General features: G+C 40.7%; 1 protein-coding gene across 1 annotated transcript in view; it reads right to left on the bottom strand.

Annotated features, from left to right (window-relative positions):
* rapgef5a (Rap guanine nucleotide exchange factor (GEF) 5a) overlaps positions 1-13738 on the bottom strand; it is a 51828-nt gene that overhangs the window by 14112 nt on the left and 23978 nt on the right. Inside the window, exons 8-11 of the mRNA XM_031323333.2 lie at positions 13663-13736; positions 10960-11139; positions 1689-1834; positions 444-544 (exon numbers count right to left, since the gene is read on the bottom strand). Of these exons, the coding sequence (XP_031179193.1) occupies positions 444-544; positions 1689-1834; positions 10960-11139; positions 13663-13736 (501 nt within the window). The remainder of the gene's footprint in view (positions 1-443; positions 545-1688; positions 1835-10959; positions 11140-13662; positions 13737-13738) is intronic.

Below are 13738 nucleotides of genomic sequence, written 5' to 3'. Positions count from 1 at the left end.
TTTAACCTATTGAATGTTCCTCATGTTTACAGGTTTACAGGCAATGACTTGGCTGAATGAATGCAGCCCACCACACACACGCACACACACACACGCACACACACGCACACACGCACAGCATATTTGTGGGGAAGTGCATACCTCCCGGGTTTGAACCCACTGTGTGGAAAATGAAAGAGAGAGAAAAGTCTAAGTTGGGCTGTGTTGTGACTTGTGTGGCACTGAAAATGAAATTCCTCAGAATGAGAGGGTGGGGAGTTGCTTTGTTTTAAACATAGCTTTGGTCAAACAGCAGAGACAAACATCACAGCGTCTTTATTTATATGACAAACTGTCTAATTTCCCACTGACTTTTGTTTTACTAAAAATTCTTTCTATCTAAATTTTTCTATCTTTTTATGGACATACAGCCCTGTTGTATGTGTAGTTGATGTCAAACCTACCGCTCTCCCTGATCTCTGGCGCCCCTCTTTGGTCGTCCAACCGCAGGTCACTCAGCAGATGCTCCAAGATCTTGAGCGGTGTCCCCGACACCACCACATACCTGTAAGACGAAGAGTCGCAAAAATCTTCCTCACTAGAGCACCAGGTACGACCACTTCCATTCCTCCATCCTCTCTCCCTCTCTTCATCCTTATTCTCCTCCACATTGTCGTCATCGATGTAGCGAAGATGGGGTACATCAAATGTACAGATTTCTGAACTGCTACCATCTTCATCAAGATTGCTATACTCATCATCCTGCTCATCTTCATCATCTATGTCCTCCTCTGCCTCTGCAAGCGTAGCTAGCTCGGTGGTCATCCTCATATCCAAACACTACAGGAAGATCAGCCCTCATCCAAGCTTTGCATACCCAGGAAGGGTGCTCTCCTGTGGGGTGAACTGCTTTGCCGTCTGCCCCTGTAGCAGCTCCCGAGATTAAAACAATTTCTCCGACAGCTTCTACAGTAGCACTCGGGGTAACTGATTGCTACTAAAGATGCCTAAAGACATACACACACACACACACTTAACCTGTCTGTCACTGACACTCCCTGTGTTGTGCCTTAGGTCTTGGCAAACACTGGCCTAAAAACACACAGACAGACACTGCACAAAGAAATTGACTTTGAGGAAAAGCAATTCTATACACACACCCCCACACTCCTAAAACACATACACTGATTTGTACAAGGAAGTAAACCAGTCTTAGTGTCATCTGTTTCCCTGTCAGCTGAAAACAAAAAGCCATTCTCTTCTTCCAGTTCTGAGACAGGAGCTAAAGCATACATTATCTTATACACACACACACACACACACACACACACACTTGTGGCACTATCTTTGTGGGGACCCGTCATTGACATAATGCATTCCCTAGCCCCTTACCCTAACCTTAACCATCACAACTAAATGCCTAACCATAACCCTTACCCTAACCATAACCTAATTTTATCCCTAATCCTACAACCAAGTCTTAACCCTTAAACAGCCCTTTAAACACACACACACACACACACACACACACACACAGTGTTGACAGCACTACTGGTATGTTGCATGTACTGTATGTGCAAGAGTGTGTGGTTGCAACTTGAGATCACAAAGTAAAAAACTGAAAACGGAAGGGAGGAGTACTATAATTATGTTTTTGTTGCTACTGTTGGTTTAGAGGGCTCTTATTATGTACAGTAGGAGGGACTAACCTTTTGTCGCAATCGTCCTCTCTGGACCCACCCCCTGACGATGTGGGTGAGGGCCGGTCTGATGGCGACGTCACTGATGATGTCACTCTCCGCAACACCAACACATCCCGTCCTCTCTCCTTCAGACAAACCCTCCCCAATGCCTCCTGAGAGAGAAAGACAGAGAGAGACATGTCACAGAGTGAGGCAAGGACAAAACTGTTGGAAGGCGATTTAAGGGAGTAACGACACAGGCTGTTTATTTCCAACAGTAGACACTTTCAGCCTTGACAGACAATAAAATGAATGTGATGCATCTGTCTACATTATTTGTAGACTCACTGTGTCCAGAGTGAGCAGACTCGGATCACTGAAAACCCAGTCAGCCCTCATCTAACCTTTACATACCAAGGAAGAGAACAAAATACCTGTGTCCAGTATCGGCCAACCGACACATTAGCCGGGCCAATATTATAGGCCTATTTTTAGCTTGTTACAAGATGTATTGGATTCTGTGTATATGATGTCCGAAATGCCAAAGATATGTTTGAGGTTGTTTACACACTGTGTAGCCATTTCATTTTCTGTCCACCAGAGAGCATTATCAAGTTTAATTTTAATCTGTAAAATGTCTCACTCAACACATACAATCTATATACTATATGTACTTTTTACTGACCAAGTTTAAAGGGTTCATAATAAAAAAAAGTTTTCTTTGTAACGTATTTGTTCAAAAACAATTATAATCCGATACATCGTACCGAATAAATATTGATATTGTCGTGGGCCTCAAAGATCTAGTATCAATTAGGCTACAGTGTCCCTTTTTCACCTAAGAATAAAATGTTTCTCTTACACATACGCATATGCAGCACACACACACTCGCTCACCAGTCTACACATGCAGACACAGATTTTGTTAGCACCATTACAAGGAGGTATTGCATTTACGGGCTTCAGAAGAAAACTATTGTGTAATAAATAACAAATCGGGACAACTAGGAATATAGGCTGACACTTGAAATGATCTGCCGCTCCAAACATTAACAGCAACTGTGACTCACACACACACACACACACACACACACACACACACACACACACACACACACCTGCAGTGACAGTGGAACAGAGCTCCAGGTGGACAAAGGAGCACAATAAGAAACAGCCTGAGGAGAGAAAAAGGAGAGGAGAGAGGAAGATCAAAGGCAGAGGACAGGAGCAGGAGGAGAGACAAAGAAGCAACATCTCTCCCCCAGCTGCTCACTGCAGTCTCTGTCGCAGCTAGAGAGATTGAGCAGCAATCAAAACTGACACAGAGAGCTTTCTATGCAGAGCTGACTCTGTTTCACTGTTTCTGCCTTTAACACACACAGAAACATTATGTAGGACTGCACACAGTTGTGTTTAGTCGTATATCAACATTTAGATGCCACAATTACATGATATCACAGTGATGATAGCTTGTATAAAAAAAAGGAAAAAAAAAAAAAAAAAAAGTCTTAAGCTTCATAAAAAGTGCCAACATTATGGTATCAATATCAATATCAATAACTGTGATTTTAGACATTATGGAGCCCTAACAGAGATCTCTACTAATGCAGTCACTGATACCTCTGTAACCCACAAAAAACAACTCAATAGACAGGCCAACATGACAAAGCAAACTCACACATACAAAAATGCACACTATTTCTGTGATCGTCTGATGAAGGGGTTGTCTGATCGTGAGACGGCTGGTGAGGTCTGAAAAACAATTTGCCTAATTTGTGTGTGTGTGCGTGTGTGTGTGTGGACAACATGCCCAATGACTCATGCTATAATACAGATGTTCAATGCACCGAGGTGACTGAATCCTCTCCCTCAGGTGTGTGGGTGTTGATATTAAATACTAGCCTAGAAATCTAGACGCACCCTAGCGGCAGCAAATGTAATTTGCAGCCAGGGTCAGTCTAGCAACTCTCCGTTGGCTTGCGAGCTGAAAAAAACAAATTCTGGTCAGGCCAATCACATTGTGTACAGAGTTGGTGGGCGGGCTTAACATAAGGACGGCAAAGTTGCGACGGTTCCCCGTGAATTCCCTGCTACTTGAAAACAAAGAAGATGGCTGCTGCTGCTGGCGAACAGCGGTCTTTCGAATCGGCTTTAGCCGCGACTCTGGAAGACTTGGAGTTAAGCACAGAAGTCATTCTTAAAAAATGAAGATGTGTTCGGAGTTTTGCCGACCGGATACAGCAAAAGTTTAATCTATCAACTAGCGTTGCTCTGGTTGGCTATGAGTGGAGAGGGAATTTAAAAGGCAACCGTTTATCCCGCCCCTCGGATTGAGCCCTGCCAAGGGTGAGTTCCCAGACCCAACATCTTGACGTGAGTCCGGCTTGTCAGGCTAATTAAAAGGTGCAGTAGGTAAGACTCATAAAACTAACTTTCTGTCATATTTGCTGAAACTGACCCTATGTTCGAGTAGAACTACATGAAGCAGGTAATAAAAAAAAAATCTGCCTCCTCTGGCACCACCTACAGCCTGTAGTGCAATTTGCAAAAACCCACAGCTCCCTGTTCAGATGCACCAATCAGGGCCAGGGGGGGTGTCTAACGGCGTGTCAATCACTGCTCATGCACACACATTCATTCTCCCTTGTGGGGGGAGGGGCTTAGGAGACCGTTTTGGGCTTTAGCAGAAAGGCGGGAGGGACTGAGAAGTTGTTATTGTTCAAATTTTAAAGGTCCCATGACATGGTACTCTTTGGATGCTTTTATATAGGCCTTAGTGGTCCCCTAATACTGTATCTGAAGTCTATTTCCCGAAATTCAGCCTTGATGCAGAATTACAGCCACTAGAGCCAGTCCCACAATGAGCTTTCCTTAGTATGTGCCATTTCTGTGTCTGTAGCTATTGAGGAGGAGAGAGGGGGGGGGGCAAGGTAGAGGGTGGGGGTGTGGCCTTGACCAACTGCCACTTTGATCGTTTGTAAGCCATGATGTCTCTCTCTCTCATGGGTGGGCAAAGCAGAGAAAGGGGAGGTAACCTTCCTCCTTATGACCTCATAAGGAGCAAGATTCCAGATCGGCCCATCTGAGCTTTCATTTTCTCAAAGGCAGAGCAGGATACCCAGGGCTCGGTTTACACCTAGCGCCATTTCTAGCCACTGGGGGACCATAGGCAGGCTGGGGGAACGCATATTAATGTTAAAAAAACCTCATAAAGTGAACTTTTCATGCCATGGAACCTTTAAGGCTAAGTCCTGGATCTTCGGAATCCTACCTACAGCACCTTTAAATACAATATGATTTAAAAGTTGCATTTTTTTCTGCCCAACCTCTTGGGCTCATACACTTTTTATTTAACAAATTCCATACCTACAGTATTTAAAATGAAGTACTTTGGCACTTTGTTTGGCAAGTTGTTCAGCCATTTGAGGCAAATTTGTGGTTTTTGGGCTACATAAATAAAACCGACGTCATAAGTCTTTACATTACAGCTAAATGATAATGATGATATATAACACTTGCAACTGCAACAGATTATTTATATATTTTGACACCTATAATGATTAATTCAGGTAGTTTACAGGTTGAAAAAGTTTTTAGTTGCATATAACTTAAACTAACTTAAAGTAACTTAAACTGCAATTTGTAAATGTCTTTATGCCATTTCACAATGCAACATGCTGAAAATAAATGTACTCAAGGATTAGCAACACAGAGATGCATACAGCTGATAAATAAGGAGGTGACCACTGATGTGAAGAGATCTGACACTGAATGTCATTAATTATAATTTGGGCTGGCACCGAGACCGCACCCAACAACCCAGATGTGATTTCAAGATAACAAAGCTTTTGTGGCTAAGTGGTCTAAAGGGGGCATGTCATTAGATCACATCATCAAGGGTTCAAATATGAACCAGGATCTTTTGTCACAAGTCTCTCCCTTTTCTGACCTTTCCTGTCTCTCTACACCATCAACTATCTGATAAAGAAAATTGCTCCAGAAATACTGTGAAAAAAGAAAAAAAGAGAGAGATTATGTAACTAACTAGAAAATGCATTTCCTGCGGAAAATGCGTGGGAATGCTGAATAGCTGAATTGCTAAAGCTAAACTGGTTGAATAGCTTAAATCAGTAAGAAGAAGTTGAAGTAGTGAGAATAGTTGAAAAAGTGGAAATCGTTTTAATACGTATGAATTTCATTAAAAAGTTAAAAGCTTATGCTAAACTGAACTGTTGGCTTCAAAAGTTGAATAATGACAAAAGACGTAGAACATTGTGAGGTCTGAGTATATTTTCTAACCGATAATCACTCACAAATGCAGAAATATGAAACAATAGTACGAAAAATCTTAAAGCTCAAATGCACTACACTGCTAAAAAATCAGGAAAATTGTTAGAGTTGGAAGCTGAACTGCATTACCCAAGTGAAGAGCTAAAATACATTGTTAAAAAAGCTGGAAGCTGAACTGTAATACTGTCAAAGATGAAAGTTGAAATGAATTACCTAAAACGGCTGAAAGAAGAAATACTTTGTATTATTATCAGACACTGCATAGAACGAAAAAGCATCAATCTAGCTGATATGAGATGTGAAATATATTAGGTAAAAAGAATGGGACTGAACAAAAGGAAAGAGAGGACAGAGAGAAGGAGAGAAGAGAGGAGAGAAAGAGAGGAAAAAGAGAGAGCCAAAATAAAACATGAATAGCTGAATTGCTAAAGCTAAACTGGTTGAATAGCTTAAATCCGTAAGAATAAGTTGAAGTAGTGAGAATAATTGAAAAAAACTGAAATAACATCTCAATCAGGGACATATTGACTGATGTATCACAGCTGGATTCAAACCTTGATCTCCCACACCAAAGACATACACAATATCCACTACACTATCATCTGTATAGTTGAAAATGTTCCTTTAGCACTTATAAAGCCTGTCTTTGATCATTGATCACCACACCAGCTAATGCTAATGAGTGAGAGACAGTGTGAGAGAACAGTAGTTTCTTTATTTAGAACTGTAGGTGAAAGTATGGAGGGGCTGAAAATGTTGGGAGCGGAAGAAAATTTGAAGGATTTGAAGCATGATCTCATTGACTTCAATGTTTAAAAAAAGTGTTAAAAAGCTTAATATTTTAAAAAGTATAAATAATAGAAAAAAAGTTGAAGAAGTCCCATCATTAGCTGAAAGAGCTGAACATTTTAAAAGTTGAATGGTTTTAATAGCTCAACGTATGCAGAAGTTACAGAGAGCCAAAAAACGTATGGAAGAGGGAATAAAATTAAAAAAAAGAGAGACAGAGAGACAGAGACAGTCAGACAGAAGTGGAACGCACAAGATATAGACTAATGTTCATATTACTGCCTGTAGTATTCAAGTTGACTGTCTGTGAAAGGGTTGTCATGGCTACTAATGACCTGTGACCATGTTGATAAACACCCTTTGAAGTCTGTGATGAGATCTCTTTGATCTTTAATCAGGTTAACGACCGTGTCACCTGCTGAAACTGTCAGCTGTGCCCAACTGGAGCTATTCAAAGACACAGAGCAAGCTCTCAAATAAAGCCTCAGACTGCTAAAATGATAAGGGCTATCGGTGAAATGATGTAATCGTGACCACCACAAGACCTTTGTGAACGTATTCATGTAAAATTTATGTTGATAAACTTAAAAATGTGGGCATATCAGCGATTTAAAAAAGTGGTTCGCTCTGCGTTTCGCTCAGAAATGTGAAGAATGTTAAACAGGGCAGTGGATGGACAGAGATGTGGAACTCTTGTCATTTGGAAGCTCATCGAGCCAACAGTATAAGGCATATTGCAAAACTGAGCACATTGGCTGAAACTAGACAAAAATACCTACGTTTTGATGTATAAATTGTGTATGACAAGTAGATATTGTGGGCGTGAGAGCAATTTATAGAGAGGGGACAAAGATTTTTTTCCTAAGCTGCTACACTCTAACGATGACATCATCCACTCTGCCAGACGCAATACACACTCACTAGAAACACAGAAAAATCCTGAAATGATCACTAAACTTAAACAGCTTTTTTACAAAAACTGTAAAAGATATCAAACTGAAAAGATAGAGCCGGATAACTGAATATTTTGTGAACATTTTAAAGTTTGTTTGGCGTCTGTAGGTGAAAGTATGAAGGAGCTGAAAATTTTGGGAGCGGAAGAAGATTTTAAGGATTTGAAGCATGTTCTCATTGACTTCAATGTTAAAAAAAAGTCATAAAAAGCTGAATATTTTAAAAAGTATAAATAGTAGAAAAAAAGTTGAAGAAGTCCCATCATTAGCTGAAAGAGCTGAACATTTTAAAAGTTGAATGGTTTTAATAGCTGAATGTATGCAGAAGTTACAGAGAGCCAAAAAACGTACGGAAGAGGGAATAAGAATAAAGAAAGAACAGAATAACAATAGTTGGAATGCTGCTGAACAGCATTCCCACTAATTATAACTACTATAAAAGCAAAGAAGAAAATGTGTTGTGTTCCTGATACAGTTTCAAACTTGTTTCTCTTTCTGATAACACACTCACTCTCTTTACACAGATGCCAAGAAAAACAACTCTGAGCCAAGAATGGAGGAAGGCAGCATTATAACACACATACACACGCTCAAAATCAAAAGGCTTTCAGAAAATAAAAGCAAAACAAAAGTAAAAACTTACAACATTGTTCAAATGTAACTATATGTGCATACATACACAGGCATTCACACACACACACACACACACACACACACACACACACACACACAAACAATCTGTAAAGAGTTAATTGCAAACAGCAGCTCCTGAGAACATTAATTTAGCCTGAGAAAGAATGCAAGCCATGAAAAAGGAAAAATACACAAAGAACACAGTTGAACACTGTGAAGAGGAAGGGTCACAAAGTTATGCAACACAGAAAGAGAGAGAGAACAAGAAAAGAAAGCAAGATGAAAGGCAGGAGACGGAAAGTGAGAGACAAGGAGTGTGGGTAAAAGTGAGAAATAGAGTCAGTGTGAAAGAGACAGAAAAAGTTATTTTGGCTTTGACATAAAGAAAAAAAAAAATACCAGAAATGGACAATTATGTAACACACCCTATACTGGGTTTAAACTAGTGGGGTTACATGTTTATGTTTTGCTCACACATTCCTACTTATACCAAATAAATACACTAAGCATTCTCTGTTCCCTTTGTGATCCTCCTGTGTGTGTTTGTTTGTGTTTGTGCGTGTGCGTGTGCGTGTGCGCGTGCGTGTGTGTGTGTCATGCATGCTGTGACCTTGTATAGTCCCTTGTGCAGCTGATGGCTGTATCAAATGAGTACGAATTCAAGTCTGAGGTGACTAGAAGGCAAAGATGCACGTAATACACTGTACTGACACAGAAGTTATTTCACTATGGAAACAGCCCACACCGGTTTGTCAGAGCTTGTCTGTCATGGGAAAAAAAAGAAAAGAAATCACCATGACAACCCAGTAAATGGAGAGTGGTCTTTGTGGTGAATCGAGCTAGTTGATTGGTTTTGGTTTCTTCCACATTGTGCAGCCTGAGCTGGACACTGAGCCGGCTAAATGGTTGTAGATCAACATGTGCGTCCTACACAGAGAAGACTAAGAGCCTCTTATTGAGCCCATAAACCTGCAAGAATAATTTTGTTCATTTCCTTTTGCACTTTTATTGTAACCACTGGCACCACCTGTTGATTAAAGTGGTGCTTGATGCAACATGACCTATGATTCATATGTTTCATTTCTTACAAAGCCGTGACACACAGAGCCATCACAGTCATGACCACTCAGCACCTGGTGATGTTATTCCAAACTTTTCATTTTATTGATATTTGCAAATAAACTATAATCCAGACATTTTTTTGCCTCCCCTTCCTTTTAATAATATCATGATACAATAAGTCTTACATGTCACTGTTTATACTACTATATGGATGTGCACATATAATCATCTTTTTAAGAGAATCATCTTTTTAAGATAATTTCTGGATCCTGACAAAGCCTTAAATGGAAATGATAATTTGAAGACAAACTGATGACTCCTACATAAGCTGCTGATGCTGCTTGTAATTAAAAATATAAGAAGCTTGATTTGATGTTACTGTAGTTCCTATTTTGTCTGACCTGAAAAAAAAGCACATTTTCTCATGTTTACTTTATTCAAGCAAAAGAATGGGCATGTGTGTGCGGACTGAAGGATCATTAAACTCCTCTTATATATATATATATATATATATATATATATATATATATATATATATATATATATATACACACATACACACACACACATCAATAGTATAGCAGTAATAATCTGATCACTGCACCTGCTTTTGAATTTGCTTCTCTAGAAGATAGAACATAGATCTCTGTTGTTATATATACTGTAATGTGATTCTGAATTAGTTTTCAATTGACTATCTGGTTAAAAAAATGCGAGTGAAATCATATGCTCTCTGGAAAATCCCCAAGGCTGGGCTTCGGTCAATCTCACCAAGCTGATGAGATATGTAGTAGATTTTACAAACACGCATTGTGATGTAGGGTGAAATCAGGCTGCATTTGCTTCGTTTCCTGCCCTGAGGTGCACTGTAGAGTGGGATTATACAGTCCAACGCTTCACTAACATCCCAGTCATTACGTGCACACACTGACTCAGCCTGCCACAGCACCAGCAGTGCACGAACACACACACACACACACAGAGTACTTTAAAGACTGTTAAAAGGGTATGAGATCACATTGCACTAAGCCATTATTAACACCCGCATTAGACAAGCTAGAGAACCAGTGGTTATTTAATCTAAAGTGATGTGAATGAAGCGAATCTGTGTGTGTGCATATGCAATTATAACTTTAGTTTGCATGTGTGTGGGAGCATGTCAGTGCACAGATGTGTCCTCATGTATTAAGATGATGTACAAAAGTGGGCAGGCATGCTGTAAACATGTGTACATGATGTGTGTCCATTAGATTGACAGCAACACAAATCAGTATGGTCCTGATGAGGATTTACTCACAAGAGTAACTCAGATCTGAAGAGTGTGTGTGTGTGTGTGTGTGTGTGTGTGTGTGTGTGTGTGTGTGCTTAAAAGTGACGACAATAATGACAACATTTACCACATGATGACGTCCGTTACTCTCTGCTCATACTAACCATATAGCCACAACTCCCTCTGCAGATTACATGGTGAGGACAAACAACTTCACAGAAAAACATCAGTCCTTTGGAGATATATAGTATGATATTAATGACACTTCACACTATAAGCGCCATTATAACACTCTACTCACCGCCTGGTTCCTGTCGGGCAGCCGGTAGTTGTGGTTCTGCAGCAGTCGGCAGCCGTCCTTGGCCAGCCGCTGAACGGCCTCCAACCCCAGCCGGCTGGTCAGCTCCTCACGGGCGCAAACGGTCCCCATTCCTCCACTGTTGCTGCCTCCACCATCCCGCAGTGCACACACCCCGCCCAGCTGCAACACAGGTGGCATGAACACATATCTCAACCCGCAGTCCCAAGACATGGTGGCGACAGTCAAAAAGGGTTTGTGGGATGGAGTTCAAGAAAGTTCAGTGTTTTTGTCCACGGGAGGATGAAAGCAGTTTGGGCATAATCCAGAAACATGCAATGACAAGTTTTTAGTTGCCCCTTAATGTTCATGTGAGGAGAATAAGATGAAATGGTAATCCTGGGTTTGTCTTGTTCTCTCGCTCTGATTCTTCTTTGTCTCTTATTCTTTTTATCTATTACAGTCTGTAATTTTCTTTATCTGTTGCACTTCTCTCTTTGTCTCAGTCTGACTGCTCTATGTCAAAGAATCTGGCGGAGAAAGAGTGAGTGTGTATGATTAGTTGTATAAGTGGGCGGGAGTGTGTGTCTGTTTGGGAAGAGTGTGTGGTTGGGGGGGGGTCTGAATGTCTCCTCCCCTCTATAGTTGGGACTTGAAAAATGTGTTATCCATCCAGAAAGAGAAACACTGCAGACAGTAACACCCCTTAAGACATGAAGAGACAGAGAAAGAAAGGCAGAAAAAGAAACCGAAAGAGACAGAAAATGGATTTCATTTTAAGGCCTGCAGGACACAGATAAACTAATGGCTTTGTCCTCAGATAGACTTGACGACAAAAAACATAACTGTGTGTGTGTGTGTGTGTGTGTGTGTGTGTGTGTGTGTGTGTGTGTGTTCCCTGCTAATATGATGGTTATCACCAGTGGCGGGCAGCCTAGTCTGTTTATTTTCCTTGGAAAAGGAAGAGGGGTATTTCATTTGGCTCAGAGTTGGTTAACCCTTCCTGTGAGCTCAACAATCCCACGGTGCCATGCTCTAGCAAAGGGTAACACACACACGCAGAACATGATAGCATACTCCCACGCTTTATTTTGTTTACAAGGAAAACTCCCCTCAGTGACAACTCTTATCTGCTGGAATAGCCACGTACACACACACACACACACACACACGTATACGTACACACACACACACACACACACACACGTATACGTACACACACACACACACACACACACACACATACACACGAGCCACAGACCCCTGTCCCTTGCTCCTTCCTGTTAACCTGTTTTAAGCTTCCTGTCCGATACACAGAGCACACCGAGATAAAGCTGTCTGTGTGTGTTTGTATTGTGTGGCTGTCTCCGTCTATCTCCTTTACTCTCCCATTGTATTTTGAATTTTTCTTTGGTCTTTGTGTTACAGTATGACAAACTAAAGTAGTAGTTATAGTGTGTGGTTTATTGCCCTCCTTCTAATTATGTCAAATAAATTAAACTAATGCTCATGTTACCACTACAATCTGCAGTGGTTCCCAAACCCCTGAGAAGGACTGCAGGATGTCCACTTTTGTGAGCAAAACGTCTTGTCTTAAGGGGTGAAAGGTTTCCAGCAGTGAGTCAAAAAGGGAGTCGAGCCGTAACTTGCAGTGGAAATCAGGCAGACATACAGTATGTGACCTCTGACAAGGTGGAAGCCATTTCTTTGTGTTAAGGGGCGACAAGCCAAAAACGTGAACCACTGATCTTTGGTACTGTATATGTAATTGTGTTTTAAAAGATTCTCTTTTTCCTGTTCTCCTCATCTTTGGTGTAATCAGTGACTGAATAAATGACGGGGTTTCCACTGTAAAGGGATGGGACAAGAGAGCAAACAGGTCTTCCTTGCACTTTGTTCTGACCCAATTTTCTACGTTCAGCCACCTCACAGAGGTACACACACATGCCCACACAGTGACCTTTAAAAGAGAGCAAGGTAGTCAGAACAAGCCAATTATGATCTGATATTATGGATGTCCCCAGCTGATCTGTGTTGGAGAAGTTATATTTCAATTGGCCAGTATTGTGGATGTATGGAGCCATTTCTAGTCTTTTGGTAATAGCAATCCGGTTACGACGGCTCTCAAAAAGCTTTACTGTACCCTTTTAAAACACTGAAACATCTTCCAAATGCACAATCCTATAACAAGCAGGAAAACTGATAATATGAATATCAAATTATGATATTCACAACGACGGCATGTGTTACTGGCACACGTTGAACCAAAAGCTGCTTTGTATGTATTTCAGCAACATTTTATACCACACCTCTTTATGTTTTTGTTTGTGCTGCGTATGAGGAGAGGTTGTCCAACTATTCCTGTCCTAACAGTTCCAACAATCGTAACATTATTATCTCCACTGGGATTATAACAAACTATAAGATTTATTTAATACTTTATTTTACCAAAAGATATCAGGAATATTTTTATGCTAATTTGGATTGGCTTTACTAAGTCTATTGTAGGCCTACTTTAAGATGATTATGCACTGTCCAAATTACCCAGAAAATATAAATATTGGATTGGATTGAAAATTACCTGAAGGATCAAGATTTGAGGCAAAATAAAATAACATGAAAGGGATATTATTTGGTATAAGTAGGAGTGTGTTTCTACGTGTGTGTGTGTGTGTGTGTGTGTGTGTGTGTGTGTGTGTATATTACCGGGCTGCTCTCCTCGCTGGGTGTGCAAGGCTCCTGTTGGCTCGTCTCTGTCGTCTCAGAGTCCTGCTCTGATACT

This window comes from Sander lucioperca, chromosome 16, assembly GCF_008315115.2.
Source record: "Sander lucioperca isolate FBNREF2018 chromosome 16, SLUC_FBN_1.2, whole genome shotgun sequence".
In the NCBI taxonomy this organism is placed as follows: Eukaryota; Metazoa; Chordata; class Actinopteri; order Perciformes; family Percidae; genus Sander; species Sander lucioperca.
Note: the sequence above shows the minus strand (reverse complement) of the source record. Positions and strands in the feature narration are given on the sequence as shown.